This window comes from Tachyglossus aculeatus, chromosome X1 (assembly GCF_015852505.1).
Source record: "Tachyglossus aculeatus isolate mTacAcu1 chromosome X1, mTacAcu1.pri, whole genome shotgun sequence".
NCBI classification, from domain to species: Eukaryota; Metazoa; Chordata; class Mammalia; order Monotremata; family Tachyglossidae; genus Tachyglossus; species Tachyglossus aculeatus.
The window spans coordinates 46,943,141-46,962,083 of NC_052101.1; the positions used below are offsets into that span (position 1 = coordinate 46,943,141).

Below are 18,943 nucleotides of genomic sequence, written 5' to 3' on the forward strand. Positions count from 1 at the left end.
TAAAGACTTCCCATTTGATTTTAGTGGCAATATAATGCCATTTTGCTTGTATGATTATAGGATTTCCACCTTACTTACCTTGTATTTTAACAGTGATGTATTTTCTTGCATAATTGCCTTCTGCACAGAATTACCCCACTCAGGTTTTTGTGGAGGAAATACATTTTTTAAAAATCACAGTTAAAGCCATGATAGTCATGTATGCAGTGATAGCCATGGGAATCAAAGGAGGAAGTGTGGAAGGGTGAAAATGTGACAGTTCATCAGGTGGGGTAGTTAATTCATCAAGACTCCTGAGGGCCAGGGAATTAGGAGCTGAAGGGTGAGTTTGACAACACAGCTGGAAGAGGTAGGGTTAATTCATTGAGTGCTTCAGCTAAATACAATGGCCTCTATTCCATCTTGGTCCTCCTGGAAACTCTATTCAACCTCGGCTTCACTGCCATTGACATCCTGGTCCTCTCCTAGCTCTTTGCTCATGTTCCTTCTCAGTCTCCCACCTTTTGACTCAGATAACTCATTTGCTCCCATGGTTTCAACTACCATTTTTACGCAGATGATTCCTAAATCCGCTTCCCCAGCCCTGACCCCTCTCATTCATTCATTCATTCAATTGTATTTATTGAGCGCTTACTGTGTGCAGAGCACTGTACTAAGCACTTGGGAAGTACAAGTTGACAACATATAGAGACGGTCCTTACCCAGCAATGGGCTCACAGTCTAGAAGGCTCTCCTTCTCTGCAGTCTAATCTTTCTTGCCTTCAGGGCATCTCTGCTTGAGGGTCCCCCCAACACCTCAACCATATCATGTCCAAAACACAGCTCTTATACTGCCCGCCCCTCTGATTCCCTCCTCCCCTCCAACTTTCCCCATCACTGTAGACAACACCACCACTCTCCATGTCTCACAAATCTGTAACCATGGCATTAACCTCAGCTCATCTCTCACTCCACCCAATATTCAATCTGTTACCAAATCCTGTCAGTTCTACCTTCATAATCATTCCAGAAGCCACCTTATCCTCTCAAACCAAACCGCTTCTATGCTGATCCAAGCACTTATCCTATCTCACTATGACTATAACATCAGCCTCCTTGCTAACCTAGACTTTGATCTCACTGTGGGCAGGGAATGTAGCTATTGTTATATTGTACTCTTCTAAGCGCAGTGCCTGCACATGGTACACACTCATTAAAATGAGTGAATGGATAACCTCCCTGCCTCCTTTCACTCCCATCTCCAGTCCACACTTCACTCTGCTGCCCAGGTCACTTTTCCCAAAAAAGTATTCAGTCCCTATCTCCCCACTCTTCAAAAACCTCCATTGGCTGCCCTCCTAGGTAACAAAAAGGAACTCCTTACCATCGGCTTTAAGGCTCTCTCCCTCGTATCTTACCTCACTGATCTGCTACTATAACCCAGCCTGTGCACTTTGCCCCTAAAGTCAGCCTCCTTACTCACAGTACCTTGATCTCATCTATTTCACCTTGCCCACATCCTCCCTCTGGCATGGAACTCCCTGTCCTACAGTCCACCACTCTCTCCACCTTCAAAGCCCTCCTAAAATCACATCTCCTGCAAGAGGCCTTCCCTGAATTAGCCTTCATTTCCCTTACTTGTCCTCTCTTCTGCATTGCCTCTGCACTCAAATCGACACCTCTTAAGCACTTGATATTCACCCCACCTCCAGCCCCAAAGCCCGTTTGTACTTATCTTCTAGACTTGGTTCTCTAGACAGTGAACTTGTTGTCAACAGGGAACACATTTTTTAATTCCATTGTATTGTGCTCTCCCAACAGCTTAGTACAGTGCTTTGCACACAGTAAGTGCTCAGTAAAAATGATTGCTATCCTTATATTTTCCCAATTTATGCTCCTCGTGGACAGGGATTATGTCAACCAACTGTATTGTATTGTACTCTCCAAGTGCTGCTCACAGTGCTTGGCACACAGTAAGGACTCAGTAAATACCATTTACTGAGTCCTTATTGTATGAAGCACTTTCTAAGAGCGTGATATAGGGGACATAGTCCCAAGTGCTCTTTTACTTTCCCTGTCCTTTTCCTTCTCCCCTCCTCTCCTCTTCCTTTTTTAACCTTTCTTATCTTTTTCCTCCTCCTCCCCTTATTGCTAAGCTTAATTCTTGTATGATCCGCATAATAGCCCGATCTCTGCTTTGATATAAAAATTATGCCCCAAATGAGGCAATTATGCGAGTAAATATGGTATCCATTTTGTCCTTAATGAAGAAACTAATGCTTAGAGTTGCATAATGTCCAACATCAGTGCTCCAGAATAGAAATGATATTCACTTTTAGGTAATGAACCTCAAAGGGTGAAAATTTCTGAAACTCTCTTGCAGCGATGGTAGCGTGAGTCAGTCGCAAGATGACAGCATTGTTGGAACGAGGCAATGTAGGCACAGTCTAGCTATAATGCCTATTCCTGGAACTCTCTCGTCAAGCAGCCCTGATCTCCTGCAGCCCACCACCAGCATGTTGGATTTTTCCAACCCATCAGGTAAACATATGTGTGTGAATTCTAATTAGGAAAAATGTCTGCCTGAATAGTCAGTGGTTGTGCAACAGATCAATCTGTTGAATTTGCAATGGGTGGATTTTAATGTGAATATAGTTTAGAATGGCATCCTCCCAGATGTACAAAATGATGGCATTTGTTTTCCCAAAGTGGTTTTGGTGTTCCTAAGGTGAAAGCTGTTATTTTCTATCAAATGTTACTTTCAAAAATGTTGGGAAATTCTTCCAAGATTTTGATTTCACTGATGTACTCGTGAAGCCTCAAGTATTTACGATGAAATGTAATCTCACTCATGTTTCCATTAGTAAAGTGCTTCAGTTACACTTGTAGGTTTATTATTTATTTTACATGCATTTTATTTGTTCCTTGAACTAACCACCATCACCCAACATTTCTCAAAATGATTGGCTTTACTATGGAAGCTATTTTTTTTGTGGTGAAGGCTACAGTTTCAGGGAAGCTAAACTCTATTCTTGGGGAGTCCATTTTGTGTGTGTGTAGGTATAGCACAGACTGACAGAATATGCTGTACTTCATTGCTAGCAGAGACCCTGTGGTCAACAGAAAGGATACCTGGCTGGGAGCCAATCGTGTGAGTGCTAAACCCAGTTCTAGAACTGAACTGCTAGGTGACCATGGGCAAGTCACTTAAACTACTTCTGGGCCTCAATTCACTCCCTTGTAAATCGAAGATAATATCCATCCTCCCCCAGTGTGCGGGGATGTTGTGATAATTAATAGAATAATAGATAATAATGATGGTATTTGTTAAGCGCTTACTACATGCCAAGCACTGTTCTAAGCGCTGGGGTGATATTAGGTAGTCAGGTTGTCCCACGTGAGGCTCACAATCTTAATTCCCATTTTACAGATGAGGTAACTGAGACACAGAGAAGTTAAGTGGCTTGCCCAAAGTCACACAGCTGATAAGTGGTGGAGCCGGGATTAGAATCCATGACCTCTGACTCCCAAGCCCATGCTCTTTCTATTAAGCCAGACTGCTTCTAGATGTGAAACGGTTGTGGGAAATAAACCTTATATATTGCTAGTATCATTTTTTTACTAGTTTTATGAAGTTAATGTTTACAGAGTATCCATACAGCTTACATATTTGGGTAAATGTGCATCTGTGTGTGTAAATGAAAACTGTTTTTCTGATATCAAAGCCACATAGGGCTGCAGGAAATAACATTTTAAGATAAAGCTCTCTTGGAATGTATAACACAAAATTATATATGATCTTACTTCATATTTTAAATTTTCATTCTTAAATGTTTCTTTAATCTCTTCAGTACGGTGAGGTGCATTCATATTGCCTTAAAATCTTCCTTTCATTTAGAGTGGTTGATGCTATTTATACCTTGACGTGCATAGAAGCTCTTCGATACATTCGTATCTTATTTTAACTCCAAATCCATTACCTGCAGAACTATTCACGAGAGCACTGAGTTTAAGAAGCAGGTGATGAAAATATATAGGACGATCATGACACCTGCTGAGGCTGATGAATCTTTATTACTAAAGATCCCAATTTTGTTCACGCTGCATCCAAGGAGTTATTTTTAAACTGAGGGATAGAGGGAAAAAAAAATCTTCCCAACAGTTCAGTGTATTGCTTTTAATTATGGGATTGGCATTTTATAAATGAACAGTTTTGTATTTTGTTTTTGCTGCCTGCAGCTGTTGGTTTTTACTGTAAGTATTGTGAAGGGTGCATGTTCTTTGCATTGCATGGTTTCTTTGGGAACAATTATGATATTTTTGATTTGCTTTCAGGATTGGGTTTACAGATTTATCATTGAGCTATAGCAATAATTGCTATAAAAATTTGAGGGTACCCAAGCCATTTGTATTAAACCATGTATTTGGTTTAATTAAAACAATGCTTTCATACTGAAAATTAACTTTTAAAAACCCAATTATTATTGAAAGGAAATTGAATTGGGCAAAATTGTAGTCATATTTCCTTTTTTAATGTTATCAGTCCCCTTTATGATTGATAAATTGTAATTACGGAACACTCTCAATTATCCATGCTAATGTCAGAGGGGCCATTAGTGAGGATAATTGAAACAGCCAATAATACCCTCCTTGCTGCATCCCTTCCCTTCCATTTATGGTCCCTCTACTGCTGCTTCTGGTTAACTTTTTTCACCACACACACCCAGTGTGCCTTGGGTGGGCAAGGAATGTGTCTACCAACTCTATTATAGTGTGCCCTCCCAGGTGCTTTGTACAGTGCTCTGCACACAGGAAGCGCCCCATAAGTACCATTGATTGATTGACTGGATCCCCTCCACATGACACACACACATACACAGCTTCCCTCTGTGGTGGACTACAAAGAGAAGGTGTGAAAAGCAATTACTTACCCCCTCAGCCTCAGGCCTGAAGTCAAAATCTGCCCCAGATCCAATTGATAAATCACTTGAATTAGCCTTTCTGTGTAAACCATAATATTTCGAGTTTAATCCCTGTCATGGGGCCCAAATGGTTTTTGGCAAATTTCATAAGAATGTGGGAAATTTGTGCTTGGGTTTTAAAAGTTAAATTGCCTCTGATTTTATCATGGATGGAGGAAGCTGATCAAGTTTTGTTTTGGAGAGGGAATAGAGCTATGCACGCTAGGGAATAGGCTATCCAGTCCTTTTTATAAAAGGGAAGAAGATCCTTTAGTTAAAGGACATTGTAATGTCTTTTGCTTTTTCTTTTTCATATTTTCACTCAAGTTTTAAATGTATTTAGACAAAGCAGAGTCACGGAGTGCCAGAGCAGAGAAGTAGTGTGGCTTAGTGGTAAGAGCCCAGGCCTGGGAGTCAAAGGACCTGGGTTCTAATTCTGGAGCAACATTGGTCCTCTACTTGTCACAACTTAGGGTGCTTTAGGATTTTTTGACCCTTTCAACATCTTTTATGTCCCCACAATGTCCCCACAACCTGACAGAATCACTCCACCAGTAACATGTTATCTTTGAATATGGAAGGTAGCCATGTAAGTAGATGTGTATATATAGACATACAGATTTGTATATCTGCATATTCATTTATATTTTTAGAACTTGTTTAGTGCTTCACTTCCTAGTCAGAATTATTTCTCTGTCAGTTTGTTCATCGAAAACCAAAGCTCCACAACTTATTCACAAAAGAGCTTGGCCAAGTTGTTGCATTCATTTTTCATTGGGAACACAAACTGTGTTTGGCATGGGATTAAAAGGCACTCGAGAGTTTCAGAGCCAGGAACCTAACTAATTGGTGAATTGCTGGTACTTTAAATGTTGTCGTTTGATTCTCTGAACATTTGGATTCCTCAGACCTTTCACAATTTCAATTTGGCTTTCTGTTCTGATTTTCCTTTTTCAATTTCAGCAGATGGAGAATTTCCATGCCTTCCATTAATGGTGCCTTTAGGGGGATTATATAGCATTTTAGAGGGGTGGTTTGGAGTTTTTTCTCATAAATTAAGTATGGACCGTAGTGTAGATTTGGTATTCAACTGTGCATCTTCCTATTCTCGGTACCCAAATGTAGCCTGAAGGTGGGTTGGTTGTTTTACAGGTGTATGAATGGCATGAAGGGGGTGAAGTAAGGGATCTTTGGAAATTGCAGGTTATATAGGGCTGATGCGCTTCTGTGAGCAGAAGGTTTGGGGCGTATCTCTGGCTCTCTGAGGGTTTGGTAATGGTTTATTCCTGAAAGGTGATAAGGGAGAAAAGGAAAAAAAAACAAGGGTAAAAAGGAGGGGAGAGGTGGATGTTGGGGTTTTTCCACTCCTTTGTTCATTCTCCTTGTCTGGACTGTACATTCTTTCATGGTAGGATTAATTTTGTGGGAGCGACAAAATTTCTCCTCGATTCACGGTTCAATTTATTTAACTATTTTCAATTACTATTATTTTTCTTGGAGAAGACTTCGATTTTCTCCCCCCTCCCAAAGTGTAAAATGTTCTGATTTCCTAACTTTGCAGCACATTACTACATTTGTTCTAGGATCTGGAATATTAAGTTTAATTACAGATTTAGATGGCAATCCAAAGTGTCACTAAGTTTGTAGCTTCCACCAAAACAGCTTCAATATTCCACCAAAATGCTTAAATGGGACTGATTAATCAGTTAATGGATTAGTGCCTCTTAGTGCCCTCCTAATATGCTAATCACCTGGAAAAAAAAAGGAAAACCAAAGTCAGTCCTTTTCATTCCCTGTTAGCGTTTCAGTTTAAAAGGATTTAGAAAAGCAGATGGAAGCTAAGGACTATGACTTTCATTCTTCCCTCCCCCTCGTTAGCACAATCATTGGGAGTAGGTTGTATTACAGTATTGTTTTCAGGAGAACAAATAATTTCAGATGATTCTATTAAGACTGCTTCATTGCCTCTGAAAGGTCCTGCCTAGACCTCCTCAGACAAGAGGTGGGAAATAAAAGTCAAAGTGATAAATCGGTTGAACCCAACAAGCCAAGGTTTTCTCAGAGCTGTACCATGGATTTCATGGGGATAATGGATCCTCTGGAATTGAAATGTTTGATTCTTTGATTCTATTATTGCTTTTCCAGTCTGGAATCTTCTTCTTAAACTGAGTGATTACATTAGTATTCTGTAATCTATAAAGTATTCTACAATAATTTGCTTGAGACGACACTTTATCAGAACTTACTATTAGATTCATATTACTTGTATTAAATAATTAACATTGTTAAAAAGCCATTACATGCATGTGTATATTTTGTAAACATATGTGTTTTTTTCCAACCTATGAAAAAGTTAAATTCCTTAGAAAAATGAAAATGGTGTTTTTATGTTTTAGACATTCCAGATCAAGTTATAAGAGTTTTCAAAGCAGATCAACAAAGCTGCTATATTATCATTAGTAAGGACACTACAGCCAAAGAGGTCGTTTGTCATTCGGTGCATGAGTTCAGTTTGACTGGATCCCCTGAGAATTATTCTCTCTGTGAAGTTTCTGTTAGTCCTGAAGGAGTCATAAAGCAGAGAAGACTTCCAGACCAATTTTCCAAATTAGCAGATAGAATTCAACTGAATGGAAGGTAAGTATGCCCCTTTTTATGCAAAAGGAAATACGCAACACAGTAATTTTGTAATTAAAATACTTTGTGTTCCATTGGAAATGGAGGATTCTTCAGTGCCTTGGCTAATTGTGCATTATCCAAAGGAGAAATGTTTCCTTCAGTTGCTACCAATGCTTATACAACTTTAAAGTGTAGTATTTATTTAGAAGAAATAATGCAGAGGAGCACTAAACAGAAGTATCTTAATGTGCTTCTTGAATTTTCCAAGTACAGAATTTTGGGTCGTCTTAATGTCTCTTAAATCACTACTGCTTTTTTGAATTGCCCAAATGAAGGGGAGGGAATCATTTAGAGTATAAAATATTGAAGTTTTATAAATAAGAAAAATTTAGCCAGTGAATGGCCTTTGTGCATACTTACTGATATAGTCACCCAAAGTGGTTTGTGTTGGGGGTTTTTGTTTTGTTTTTTATTTTATTTTCCAAAACTCTGTCTGGTAGAAAAGAATGAGGAAGACCAAATTGAAAAAGTGAAAATTGCCCAAGAGCTCAGATTTATGGGAACGATGGGAAAGATTCAAATTTAACAATTGAATGTGCAAATTTTACTGACAGCAGAAGTTTCTATCATTCCTTAAAGGGGTCTAATAAGAAATGATCAGGCATCTTATGATCATATGCTCAGAGAAGATTTCTCCCAAATTCTTTTACAACTGTGCATAGCAATAGGGTAAGAGGTTTTGGGGGGTTAAACTGGCCCCTCTTTGTATATTGCCAGCACTTAGAACAGTGCTTGGCATATAGTATGCACTTAACAAACATCATCATCATTAGTCTTATTGTATTGATGATTTAACCTTCAGTGGGAATGTTGATACTTAACTTTGTAGCTGTTTGTCAGTGATTTGTGTGATTTGTTACAGTGAATGCAGAAGCTTAGAGATTGAAAAATGATCTTAAGCAACCAATTGTTACCAAAATTTGTAACAATTTTCTCCTTTCATATACTTAAAGGTATTATCTCAAAAATAACATGGAAACAGAGACCTTATGCTCAGATGAGGATGCACAAGAGTTACTTAGAGAAAGCCATATCTCCCTTTTGCAACTTAGCACCATTGAAGTGGCAACCCAGCTATCAATGAGAGACTTTGATTTGTTTCGCAACATTGAACCTACTGAATACATTGATGACCTTTATAAGTTGGACTCCAAAACAGGAAATGCTCACTTGAAAGAATTTGAGGACATAATTAACCAAGAAACATTTTGGGTGGCCACAGAAATTTTGGTCGAACCCAATCAGCTCAAAAGGATGAAGATCGTTAAGCATTTTATTAAGATTGCTCTTCATTGTCGAGAGTGCAAGAATTTCAATTCCATGTTTGCAGTCATAAGGTAAGATAATGTGTTAGGAAATTTGTTGAATTCCATTAAATGAAATTAGAGCTAGTGTTGAAATTATGAACTCAGTCTTAATTCTGAGTGAAGAGGAAAAGAGTATGACAGGATAATTTAAATTATTTTGTATATGCATTTGTTATATCGTTTAATATCGGATAGGCACATCTTGAGTAACAATGGCCCCTAATCCTATTTCTTTTCCACCTTTTTCTTGCTATTCTGAATAAGTTTTTCTTCCCTTCTCATTTTTCTGTATTCCCTCCAATTTTATATTTAAATAGTCATGTATTAGTTAAATGAGGGGGAAAAGGAGTGCTAGCTCTATGTGTGTGAGTGCGCACGTGTGGGTTTGTGTGAAGTATTGCCCATTTGTGTGGGCCCATGTGTTTCCTTCTCCATCTTGATCCCAAGTAAAGTGTGTGCAATTTCACTAGGGATGCACAGTCTTTAACAGAACGATACCAATAAATGAGTTTACTCATTTCAAAAACCTTCAGGACTTGTATCAGATATAATGGCTAGATCTTTAACCACAAACCTTAGTCAGAGACAATAGAAATATCCTGTAGGCTACTCTCTTTAAGTGCATGAGAGGCAGTCCTTTCTCACTCCTTCCCCATGATTGACTGTGTTCCTTTCCTCAGGGAGTGGGGGGTCCCTGGGAGCGAATCCCTTTTCTAGCAGCTTCTTGGATTTTTCCTACCCCCTTTCTTCTTGCTCTAAGAGGTTACCTTCAATGCTCGACACAAGCCATCAGAAAAGTACGGGGAGAACCAGGATAGTACTCTCAGCAAAACAAGCCTGATAGTGTTTCCTAGAGGAGAGGGTGAGCGGTAGTGTGAAAAACAGTGGAGAGATTGAAGAGGATTAGGATTGAGTACAGTCCTCCGGACTGCGCTTGTAGGAGTTTTCCAGTGACCTTGGAGAGAAGAGACTCGGAGAGTGAGTTGATCAGAATCTGGATTGCAGAAGGTTTAATAGGGAGTGGTGGAGAGGAAATTGAGGCAGCAGGTGCATATGAGCTAGGAGCTTGGATAGGAATAAGAGGAGGGAGATGGGCTGTTAACTACAGGTTATTGTGAGGTCTAGATGGATTTTTTTAAAATGGGGGAGACATACACATATTTGAGGTAGAGGGTAAGGGGCCCAGTTGAAGATGACAGTGAGGGAGGGGAGAACAATAGATGCAAATAATTTTTGAAGCAAATGAGTAGGGTTAGAGGTGGTATTTGTTAAGTGCTTACTGTGTGCCAGGCACTGTAATAAGCGCTGGGGTGGATATGAGCAAATTGGGTTGGACACAGTCCCTGTCCCACATGGGGCTCACAGTCTCAATCCCCATTTTACAGATGAGGGAACTGAGGCCCAGAGAAGTAAAATGACTTCCCCAGGGTCACACAGCACACAAATGATGAAGTGGGATTAGAACCTACCACCTTCCGACTCCCAGGCCCGTGCTCTATCCACTACACTATGCTTAGAGGTGCAGGTAGAGCAGCTGGATTTAAGGGGCACATAGGAGATCTCCTCGTAGGAGACAGGTGAAGAAGCAGAGAAGAGGTTTGAGAGGGTAATGGGGAGGCTTGTCTGGCTTTGATTTTTCCCAACAAAATAGTTGGTGAGGTCATCAAGGACTAGGGGGAGAGTGAGGGTGGGAGATTGGGGGCTTCAGGACAGAGCCCAAGGTTTAGAAGAACAGTGTGGGATGTGGGTTCGTGAGCCAGAGATGGGGAATAGAAGAATTATCAAGCCCAAGATATGGGGTGGAACTCTGGGTTGTCTCAGTGTCTGAGCAGGTGGCATTCTGCTGATGTAGCTGTCAGTTGTGCTTCTGATTCTTGGGTTTCTGGCCTACCTGCAGAGTGAACATCTCTCCCAATTAAATCATGGAATTGTGATATCAACACTATTCAGAATAGAGGCTTTATTCATTTATTTCATTCAGTAATCCTTACTGAATGCCTGCTGTGTGCAGAGCACTGTACCATACTGCTTAAGGCATTACAAAATACAATTATGCACTATATATTTTTTTTGAATTGCATTGCAGTCAGTGTTGTTCAGAAGACAAGGAAGAAGAGATGTAGAATGAACAATATTAATGCATTCTTTGAGTCACTTTTTCAAGCCACTTCCAACTGTGCTTTTTAATGTCCCAATCGATTTTCTTTTTGGAGATTCTTATTCAGATAAACATCTCCTGTCGAAATGTCCATAAGTTACTGCTGTCCAAATGTATTTTGAGGTAAATGTATTGTGTATGAATTTTCCCTCAACATCTGTCCCAGTCTTGCTTTCCAAAGAAAAAATAAACCATATTTACTCTCATAATTGTCCCACACTTTTGCATAGTTTTTGCAACTCGCAAACAGGAGAGGGGCTGATTTAGAAGGAATTAAGTCTAAAGGGGGAATAGGGCAAAAGAGACAAAAACAAAGGGGAAAAGGAAGAGAGAAAGAAGAGAAAGAGGGCGCTTAAGACTGTCTCTTGTACTTCTATCACATGCTCCCTAAGTGCTGGCTGCAGTAGGCACTTGATGAATTACAGTTACCCCCAAGTTCTTTTGTCTCTGTGCGCCTGTATCTGGTTGCTACTTTTACAACTTTGGAGTTTACAAATCTCCATGAGCCTATATCTCAAGTGCTAGCCCGTTCTGATTCTTATTACCTCTGAGGTAATAAGCAGCAGCAGTATAACCCAACTCCTCTACCTACCCTGTCATGCGCCAGCACATTAAAAAAAAAATGCCCACAATTTGTGCCTGCCTCCGCCGAGGTCCTGACCGTATTCCACTTCCTGTTCTAGACCATGCTCGCCTGTTTCAAAGAAACAATTTCCACAGTGCAAGCCTATCTGTATCTGCCATCATCTATAACCTTCTTTCAAAGAAAATTCTTTCAAGATGCGAGCTTGTCTGTATCCATCCCCCACCATTCTGATCCACCTTGTCTTCCTATCCTGGAGTTCGCTGCCATCATTACTTAGGAAAAATAATATCTTACTTTCTCCTCAAAAATCTTTGGGTGGAGGGGAATTATGCACTGGAGGCAGCCCTGCAAGTGAATTTGGTGGCTATGGTTTGTAATTAGCTTTGTAACGTTACAGAGTGGTGGCTTAATTATATTTTACTTTTATGTCTGTATGTTACTTTAAGTCTGTATGTTCAGCAGTTTCCTTTTCCTCACCTACAGTGGCTTGAATTTGGCACCCGTTGCACGACTCAGAGGAACCTGGGAAAAGTTACCAAGCAAATATGAAAAACACTTCAGAGACCTTCAAGATCTTTTTGATCCATCTAGAAATATGGCCAAGTACCGAAATATTCTTAGTAGTCAAAGCATGCAACCTCCCATTATTCCACTCTTCCCAGTTGTCAAGAAGGATATCACATTTTTACATGAAGGTATTTCATGCATTGAAAACTAATGAGCCAAGCATTAAATAACATTTTGAAGCATTTTATTTTCAGGGACCTAAAATGTAAGACTAAAAAGACTATGTAGGGAGACACTAGAAACTCTCTCTCTTTAAAATGGAATGAGACAGCAGACCTAGGTCACAGAAAACCTGCCTTCCTGAGATCACTTGAATATAATATTAAAAAATTATAAATCTATGCACAAAATATCTTGAATGTTACGGTGGAACTTCCAATCTTTATATTTGAGAATGATCAGGATATTTCAATAATAAGTGTATAGCTAAATGTATTTACTAAGTATTTTGATGTTAAAGGATGGCAGGATGTTGTAGATTTCATTACTTTCCTTTACATTTAATATTTCATTCTTTTTTAAAAGAGGAAATGAGTTGGTTACTTATCATGGCTTTCTCTCAAACTCTCCCTAAACTTTCTGAATATTGAGTCTGATAGTAACCATAAGTCTTAGGGGTCTTTTAAACTCCACATATGTGTCTCAAATTTTCCTATTTTCCTTTTGCCACTTTTAAAATGACATATACCAGGTAGAACTGCTATTTTTGACAGTGAGATGCTCCTGATTGGCATCCATATTCTTCCACCAACTTGAGGGGCCTAATTGCTGACCTTGAGTGCTGGAAGTTTCTAATTTATGATATGAGGAGGCAGGAGGCAGGTCAAATGCCTGGTGCCAGGCCTCAATGAGGTGTCCCTCCTACCTCCACCTAGCTCTCTGAGCCATTTGCTGGCAGGAGTTGAATGATTGTACAGTCTAAAATGATTTCTCCCATCTTCCCACCTTGGTTGACTTCCATTTGCTTTGGGGCACATCGTTGCACCCAAAAGCCTAAGCTCCAAGATAGTTGCCCTGGTTTTCTTTTGCCTAAGTGTGGATATAGCTACTTCTGTGAGCGGCATTTGCCTAGGGCAAAATCTTCTCCCTGAAAGCAAATTCAACAGTCTGGAGCATCACCCTTTTCTGGCTGCGAGGGAAGTATTTAGCAAAGTATCGAAGCAGTGGGGCGCTTGTCTTTCTAGAGGCCCGAAAGCCTCCCTACTTCTTTCAATAAATGCCTTACTCCCACAGGAAATGATTCAAAAGTGGATGGTTTAGTAAATTTTGAGAAACTCAGAATGATTGCCAAGGAAATCCGTCAAGTTATCCGTATGACCTCTGCTAACATGGACCCAGCTGTAATGTTTCGGCAAAGGTATGCAGTTTTACCGTTAACAGATACAAACAGTTGCAATCTTGTCAGTTGTTTATGGGGATGCAGTCCCACACCTGTTATTTCAGGTGATCCATTGGCCTTCCGTCTTGTAAAATTTACCTCCAAGTATAAAGCTGAGGTGAGTTGAATGTCAGTAGAAGTAGTCATGATGTCTTCATATCAATTCTCCACTTTCCAACTTGATAAGCTGATTGTCAGCCTAGAATTGCACTTATTGGTTAACTGTCTGTTTCACACTTACTTCTCCGAAAAAGACAGAAATGTTTGACAAAATAGTGAGCCTACATCTCCCATCATTCTAGGGGGATTTTTGTCCGATTCTTTGAGTAGATTGAGATGATATACCAAAGGTAATAGCAAAAACAAAGTAGTTATTTTGTTGCACTTAAAATGCCAAAACAACAAATAATAATAATAACAATTGTGGTATTTGTTAAGTGCTTAATGTGCCAGGTAATGTACTAAGCCCTGGGGTAGATACAAGCAAATTGGGTTGGGCATAGTCCCTGTCCCACGTGGGGCTCAGTCTTAATCCCCATTTTACAGGTGAGGTAAGTGAGGCACAGAGAAGTAAAGTGCCTTGCCCAAGGTCACACAGCAGACAATTGACAGAGTCAGGATTAGAACCCAGGTCCTTCTGACTCCCAGGCCCCGTGCTGTATCCACTAAGCCGTGCTCCTTCTCTCTTTTATTACTGTTCTACCCTCTTGAAAATGTGGAAGAATTGGAGCTGTATTATATACTCGTAAAAGTTTTATTTCTCTTAAATCATGGGATTATCATTAATTATCCATAATGTAGCCAATGATTTAGATTATTTTAGAAAGGAGCATATTCAAAGGTTATGCTCAGTACTTAATATGGGAAACTTAATTTGATAACTGCTAGGTTAACCTGACTATCCCCAAATGTATAATGAACAAGTTGATCATATAAAATTCATTGAAATAGTCACTAGCTGAAATTTGTGATGCTCTTAAAGCCTATTTGATATTTGGCTAGAAAAATCTCTGTTGTGGCATTATCATTATTATTAGCAGCAGTTATCAAGCACACACTTGGTCTAGGTCATAGTACTAGGTGCTTGAGAAATACAAAGTAAAGTGGTAATAACAATCCCTGCCTACAATGAGTCTACACTCTAATGAGGAAGACAAAAGTAAAAATATTTATAGGCATATACCTTGATTACTTTTCATTTCAAGTGCATTTTCCTTCCATTACTGATTTTCAAGGGATTTTTCCAGTAAGCTTCAATGATAAATTTTGTACAAAAGCAATGCAAAAACCAAACACTTTCAGACAGGCAGATGAATACAAGGTCCTTGATAAATGTTTTATCTTTCTGCTGAGACTACTTCAGGCCTTTCGTTTTTTGAGACTTAAAGGAATTCCTGCCCAAAATAAAAATAAGCCAAAGGATGGCCACAAAACTCAAAGTTGAGGCACCCACAACTCATATTGATTGTTGGGTTTTTTTCCCAATAACAAAGCATATGGGGAGATTCTGTCAGAGTTTAGCTTTTCCCCCCAAATGCATATATTGTATAATTCCTTTAGATAAGCAGCATGGTCTAGTGGAAAAAAAATGGGCTTGGTAGTCAGAGGACCTGGGTTGTAGCACCAGCTGTGTTCTTCAGTTCCCTCATCTGCAGAATGGAGATTTAATGTCTGTTCTCCCTCCTCCTTAGACTATGAGCCCCATGTGGGATCTGATTATCTAGTATCTACCCCTGCCTTTAGTACAGTGCTTGGCAAATATACAGTTATCATTATTATTCCTTTGTTTCATCCCATTTCCTTCCTCCCCCTCCCCTGCCCATCCTTCCACCATCTCTCCTCCCCCAAAAGTGTCACTATCTTTTAGTGATAGTAAATACCACTATCTTTTTTTATTTTCACTAGAGGCCTAAAGTTTCTTTGCCTTCCTAGCAGGGGTCACTCTGAAGGAGCAAACAGAGATTATTGGTTATAGGTTTTCACATTAAAGGTGGGATTTAGTATATTATTCAGTGTTTGGGGGCTCTCCCATCTACTTTGGTGGTCTGTGATAGACACAGTTTTTCTAATTGGTACTGCAGATATCAATGAGCAGAGGATACCAATTGCATGAAGTGTTAAGGAGTAGCCCATTCCAAGAAGAACGCCACACTTTGGGGAAAACCCGAGAGTTAAATAAGCTATTTTAAAACTTGGCATAATTATCAGAAGCTATCTGGGAATTGTGGGCTTTGGTGGAATAAGAGAAAAAGGCTTTCTTAATATAGTGTCTGTAAATTGGTCTCAACCATGTTTAACTCAGAAGTCTCATTGGGTAGCTCAACTTTCCCAGGGTGATTAATTAATGAAAATATAAAGCCCCCTTGTTAAATCAGATGGCTTTACAGGTAGTTCTTCCAGTGTGTGCCCCATTGAAGACAATTTCTTTTTCAGATTTCAAAGTTTATGGTACAACCTGCGCAAGGGTATTGATGTGTATTCAAAACCAGTATAACATGAGCTTTTGTCAATGAAAGGCTTTTTTAATCTTTCAATTTTTTTTGCAAGTCGCATTTAGTTGCATTCCCAAATCTCATAAGCAAGTTGTGTTTTCTTAAATATAATATTCATCCTACTTTCTTAAAGAAGCTAATCCAAATGTCACACAAGTCCACTTTAAAATTGTATAATCTTGTTAGAAGAGAGGTATCATTGGACTTTGCAGTCGATAGCATTGAAATTCTTTTTACTCCCCACCAGTATTTTGAAATGCATATTTTCAGTAGATTTTAGGGCTAAATTAGGTTTGTTACATGTATCAGCACATGTGTATATCAATTCTTTCATGTTTACCATGTTTTGTAAGCCATATTTCCCCTGCATCCCATGAAAACCATGTTACTGTTTCAGAATCCGTTTCTAGCAGAAATTCTCATTTCTGTTCTGTCTGCATAGTTTCTCTGACTCTCAACTGTGATCTTTTTCCTGTGCTTTCCTATTCAAACACATGCTTCAATGTATATGGCTCTTGCTTACAGGAAGAAGAGGTGGAGGAGTTTGGGGTAAGTGTAGAGATTATTGGAACTAAGATGAAGGTTATGCAACCGTAACAAACTGCATCCATTTGTTAGTGCATGCACATTAAAGCAGCATGCATTTTATTAACTCTATAATCCTGAATTTTTCATAAAAGGGAATGTTTCCTTATTGGCCTCCCAAGCTATCTAATGGCAGCTTTGGTCTCTTTCCAGTAGGGTCATTTGAGGTTGAGGTTTCTTATATTTTGTGAAAGCAAAGAAATTGCATAAATGCATATTGTAATTAGTGATATTATGTCATATCTGAAATTTGGTTTTGAAATCCACTTGTATCTGTTGAAGAAACTACCACCAGAGTGCTCTGAAAACTTACACAGAACAAGCAATGTGACTAGATGATAAAGATTTCAAATTCTCTGCCAGCTATATTTTGGCATCTCACACAGCAGGTCAATCGTGAGTTCAGTACATTCCTACAGATTGCATGTGTGTAAATACTTTTTAATATATTTGGCAGTTTAAAAAGTGATTTATTGGTCGATATATGATAAAACTGTCAAGTAGTGGTTGTGCACAACTGTAACACCTCTTGAATGCTTTTGAGCAAATGTGCGTGGTTTTAAAATAAATTAAAATTTTGTAAATCCCCCCCCCCCCCATTTTTTAATACTCTCCATAAGTATAGGAACTTTAGACAAGGAAGGCACTTCAGGGTTTCCAAAGTGTCAGTTTATTTGTGCATAGTCATAGGCAACACACATATATCTGTGAAAAGAAGTTGAATGCTCAAGTATTTGTGGATTGGAATATGTCTCTTATGAATCAGCTGGGGCAAATTGACAAGTTAGCTGCAGAGGTCACTTATCTATCAAAATGTTAGTTCAGGAAGAAGCCCAGTTGGCCAAAAAGGAAGCAGAAATATTTTCATGCATGTACTGATGTCAGTTCTACACTGTCAGCTTTTGCGCTTGTGTTCCTTGTTCTCAAGTACTTCCTAGTATTGACTGCAGGGGTCCACTGTGTTTATTGAGAGCCTACTGTATACAGAGGTCTGTGTGAAATTACTAAAAAACCCCTCAAAAAACCCCTAAACAGCCCCAATCCCAGTCTCTGCCCCTCTGGGAATTGACAATCTAATAAGAGAAAGTTAGGTGATCGCAAAATATCCATGTAGCTGCACAAAGCAAAGAATGGCAGCCACATAACTATTTACACATAAAGCAATGATTCTAAGGCGTTACTTCAGTGGGGAGGAGTGCCTGGAGGTGATGGGGTTGATCTGGGATAACTTAAAAAAGAAAGCGAGTTTTTAGGAAAGATTTGGGGGAGCAAAATGAAGAATTTGCTAGCAGGAGAAGAAGGATCAGAGTGAATGGAGGCTTGCTATGGCAGAATTTCGATTATGAGATTGAAACAACAATGGACAAGAACCCACTGTTGGGTAGGGACTGTCTCTATATGTTGCCAACTTGTACTTCCCAAGCGCTTAGTACAGTGATCTGCACACAGTAAGCACTCAATAAATACGATTAATTGATTGATTGACAAAGCAATGTATTTAAATGTGGGGAGCTCAATTCAGACACCAACTCTGGCGCACAGGGGCCTCTGAACTGAAATTGGGGGGTGGACAAACTCACGGGAGAATGCACATTTTCAAGAGAAAACAGGATAAAAGTAAAAAATTTTGAAGTAGCAAGAATAAAATATGTAAAAGTCAATCATGCCCCACTGAGAGATGCAACTGTTGCCTCAGCAAGACCACAGCACAGTGTTCCTGCATGGAGCAGAGATGGACGGGAGCCTTTATTCCCTCCTTCACCCTTTGCTGGCTGAGCTTTCCAGGAACTTTCAGATTTTGTCCCCACATGGTAAAAGTAGTTGCAGTGGAAAAGGAAAAGGGAAAAATACTCCTAGTGCAGGGATCTAGAAAAAGTAGGTGCTCAGTAAATCCAAATTAATAAGACAGGAAAAAAAATGTTTTGGATGAGCACGGCAAGAGGTGGGGAGGACAAAGGATCTTTTCTGCATCTGAAAATCTTCCTCGAGTGTTTCCTCCGTTGACCTGTATTATTTAGTAATTGAAAAGATATTCACTATGTCCATATAAAGATGACTTCTTCCAAGAAATCAAGCTTTGGGAGTATAGCATTTAGGATGAGGGAACGCTTTAAAGTCCAAATGATGGATTTGAATTTTATCCAAATGGACCTTGTGCCCTAGTGGAAATGCCTTGCTGAAAGGAAGCTGGTTCTTGCTGCTGGTTGGAGAGTTAAGAGTTCAGAATTGGTCCTCAACCTGAGAAGCACTG

At 39.4% G+C, this 18,943-nt stretch overlaps 1 protein-coding gene across 6 annotated transcripts in view; it reads left to right on the top strand.

Moving 5' to 3' along the window:
• RAPGEF6 (Rap guanine nucleotide exchange factor 6) overlaps window positions 1-18,943 on the top strand; it is a 295,383-nt gene that overhangs the window by 240,838 nt on the left and 35,602 nt on the right. For 3 of the 6 annotated variants that reach the window (XM_038740785.1, XM_038740787.1, XM_038740790.1), the window contains exons 17-21: window positions 2,363-2,520; window positions 7,337-7,577; window positions 8,573-8,956; window positions 12,154-12,365; window positions 13,471-13,594. In XM_038740785.1, coding sequence (XP_038596713.1) covers window positions 2,363-2,520; window positions 7,337-7,577; window positions 8,573-8,956; window positions 12,154-12,365; window positions 13,471-13,594 — 1,119 coding nt within the window. Of the gene's footprint in view, window positions 1-2,362; window positions 2,521-4,218; window positions 4,234-7,336; window positions 7,578-8,572; window positions 8,957-12,153; window positions 12,366-13,470; window positions 13,595-16,632; window positions 16,657-18,943 lie in introns of all 6 variants that reach the window. The other 3 variants (XM_038740784.1, XM_038740788.1, XM_038740786.1) reach the window with 2 other exon arrangements.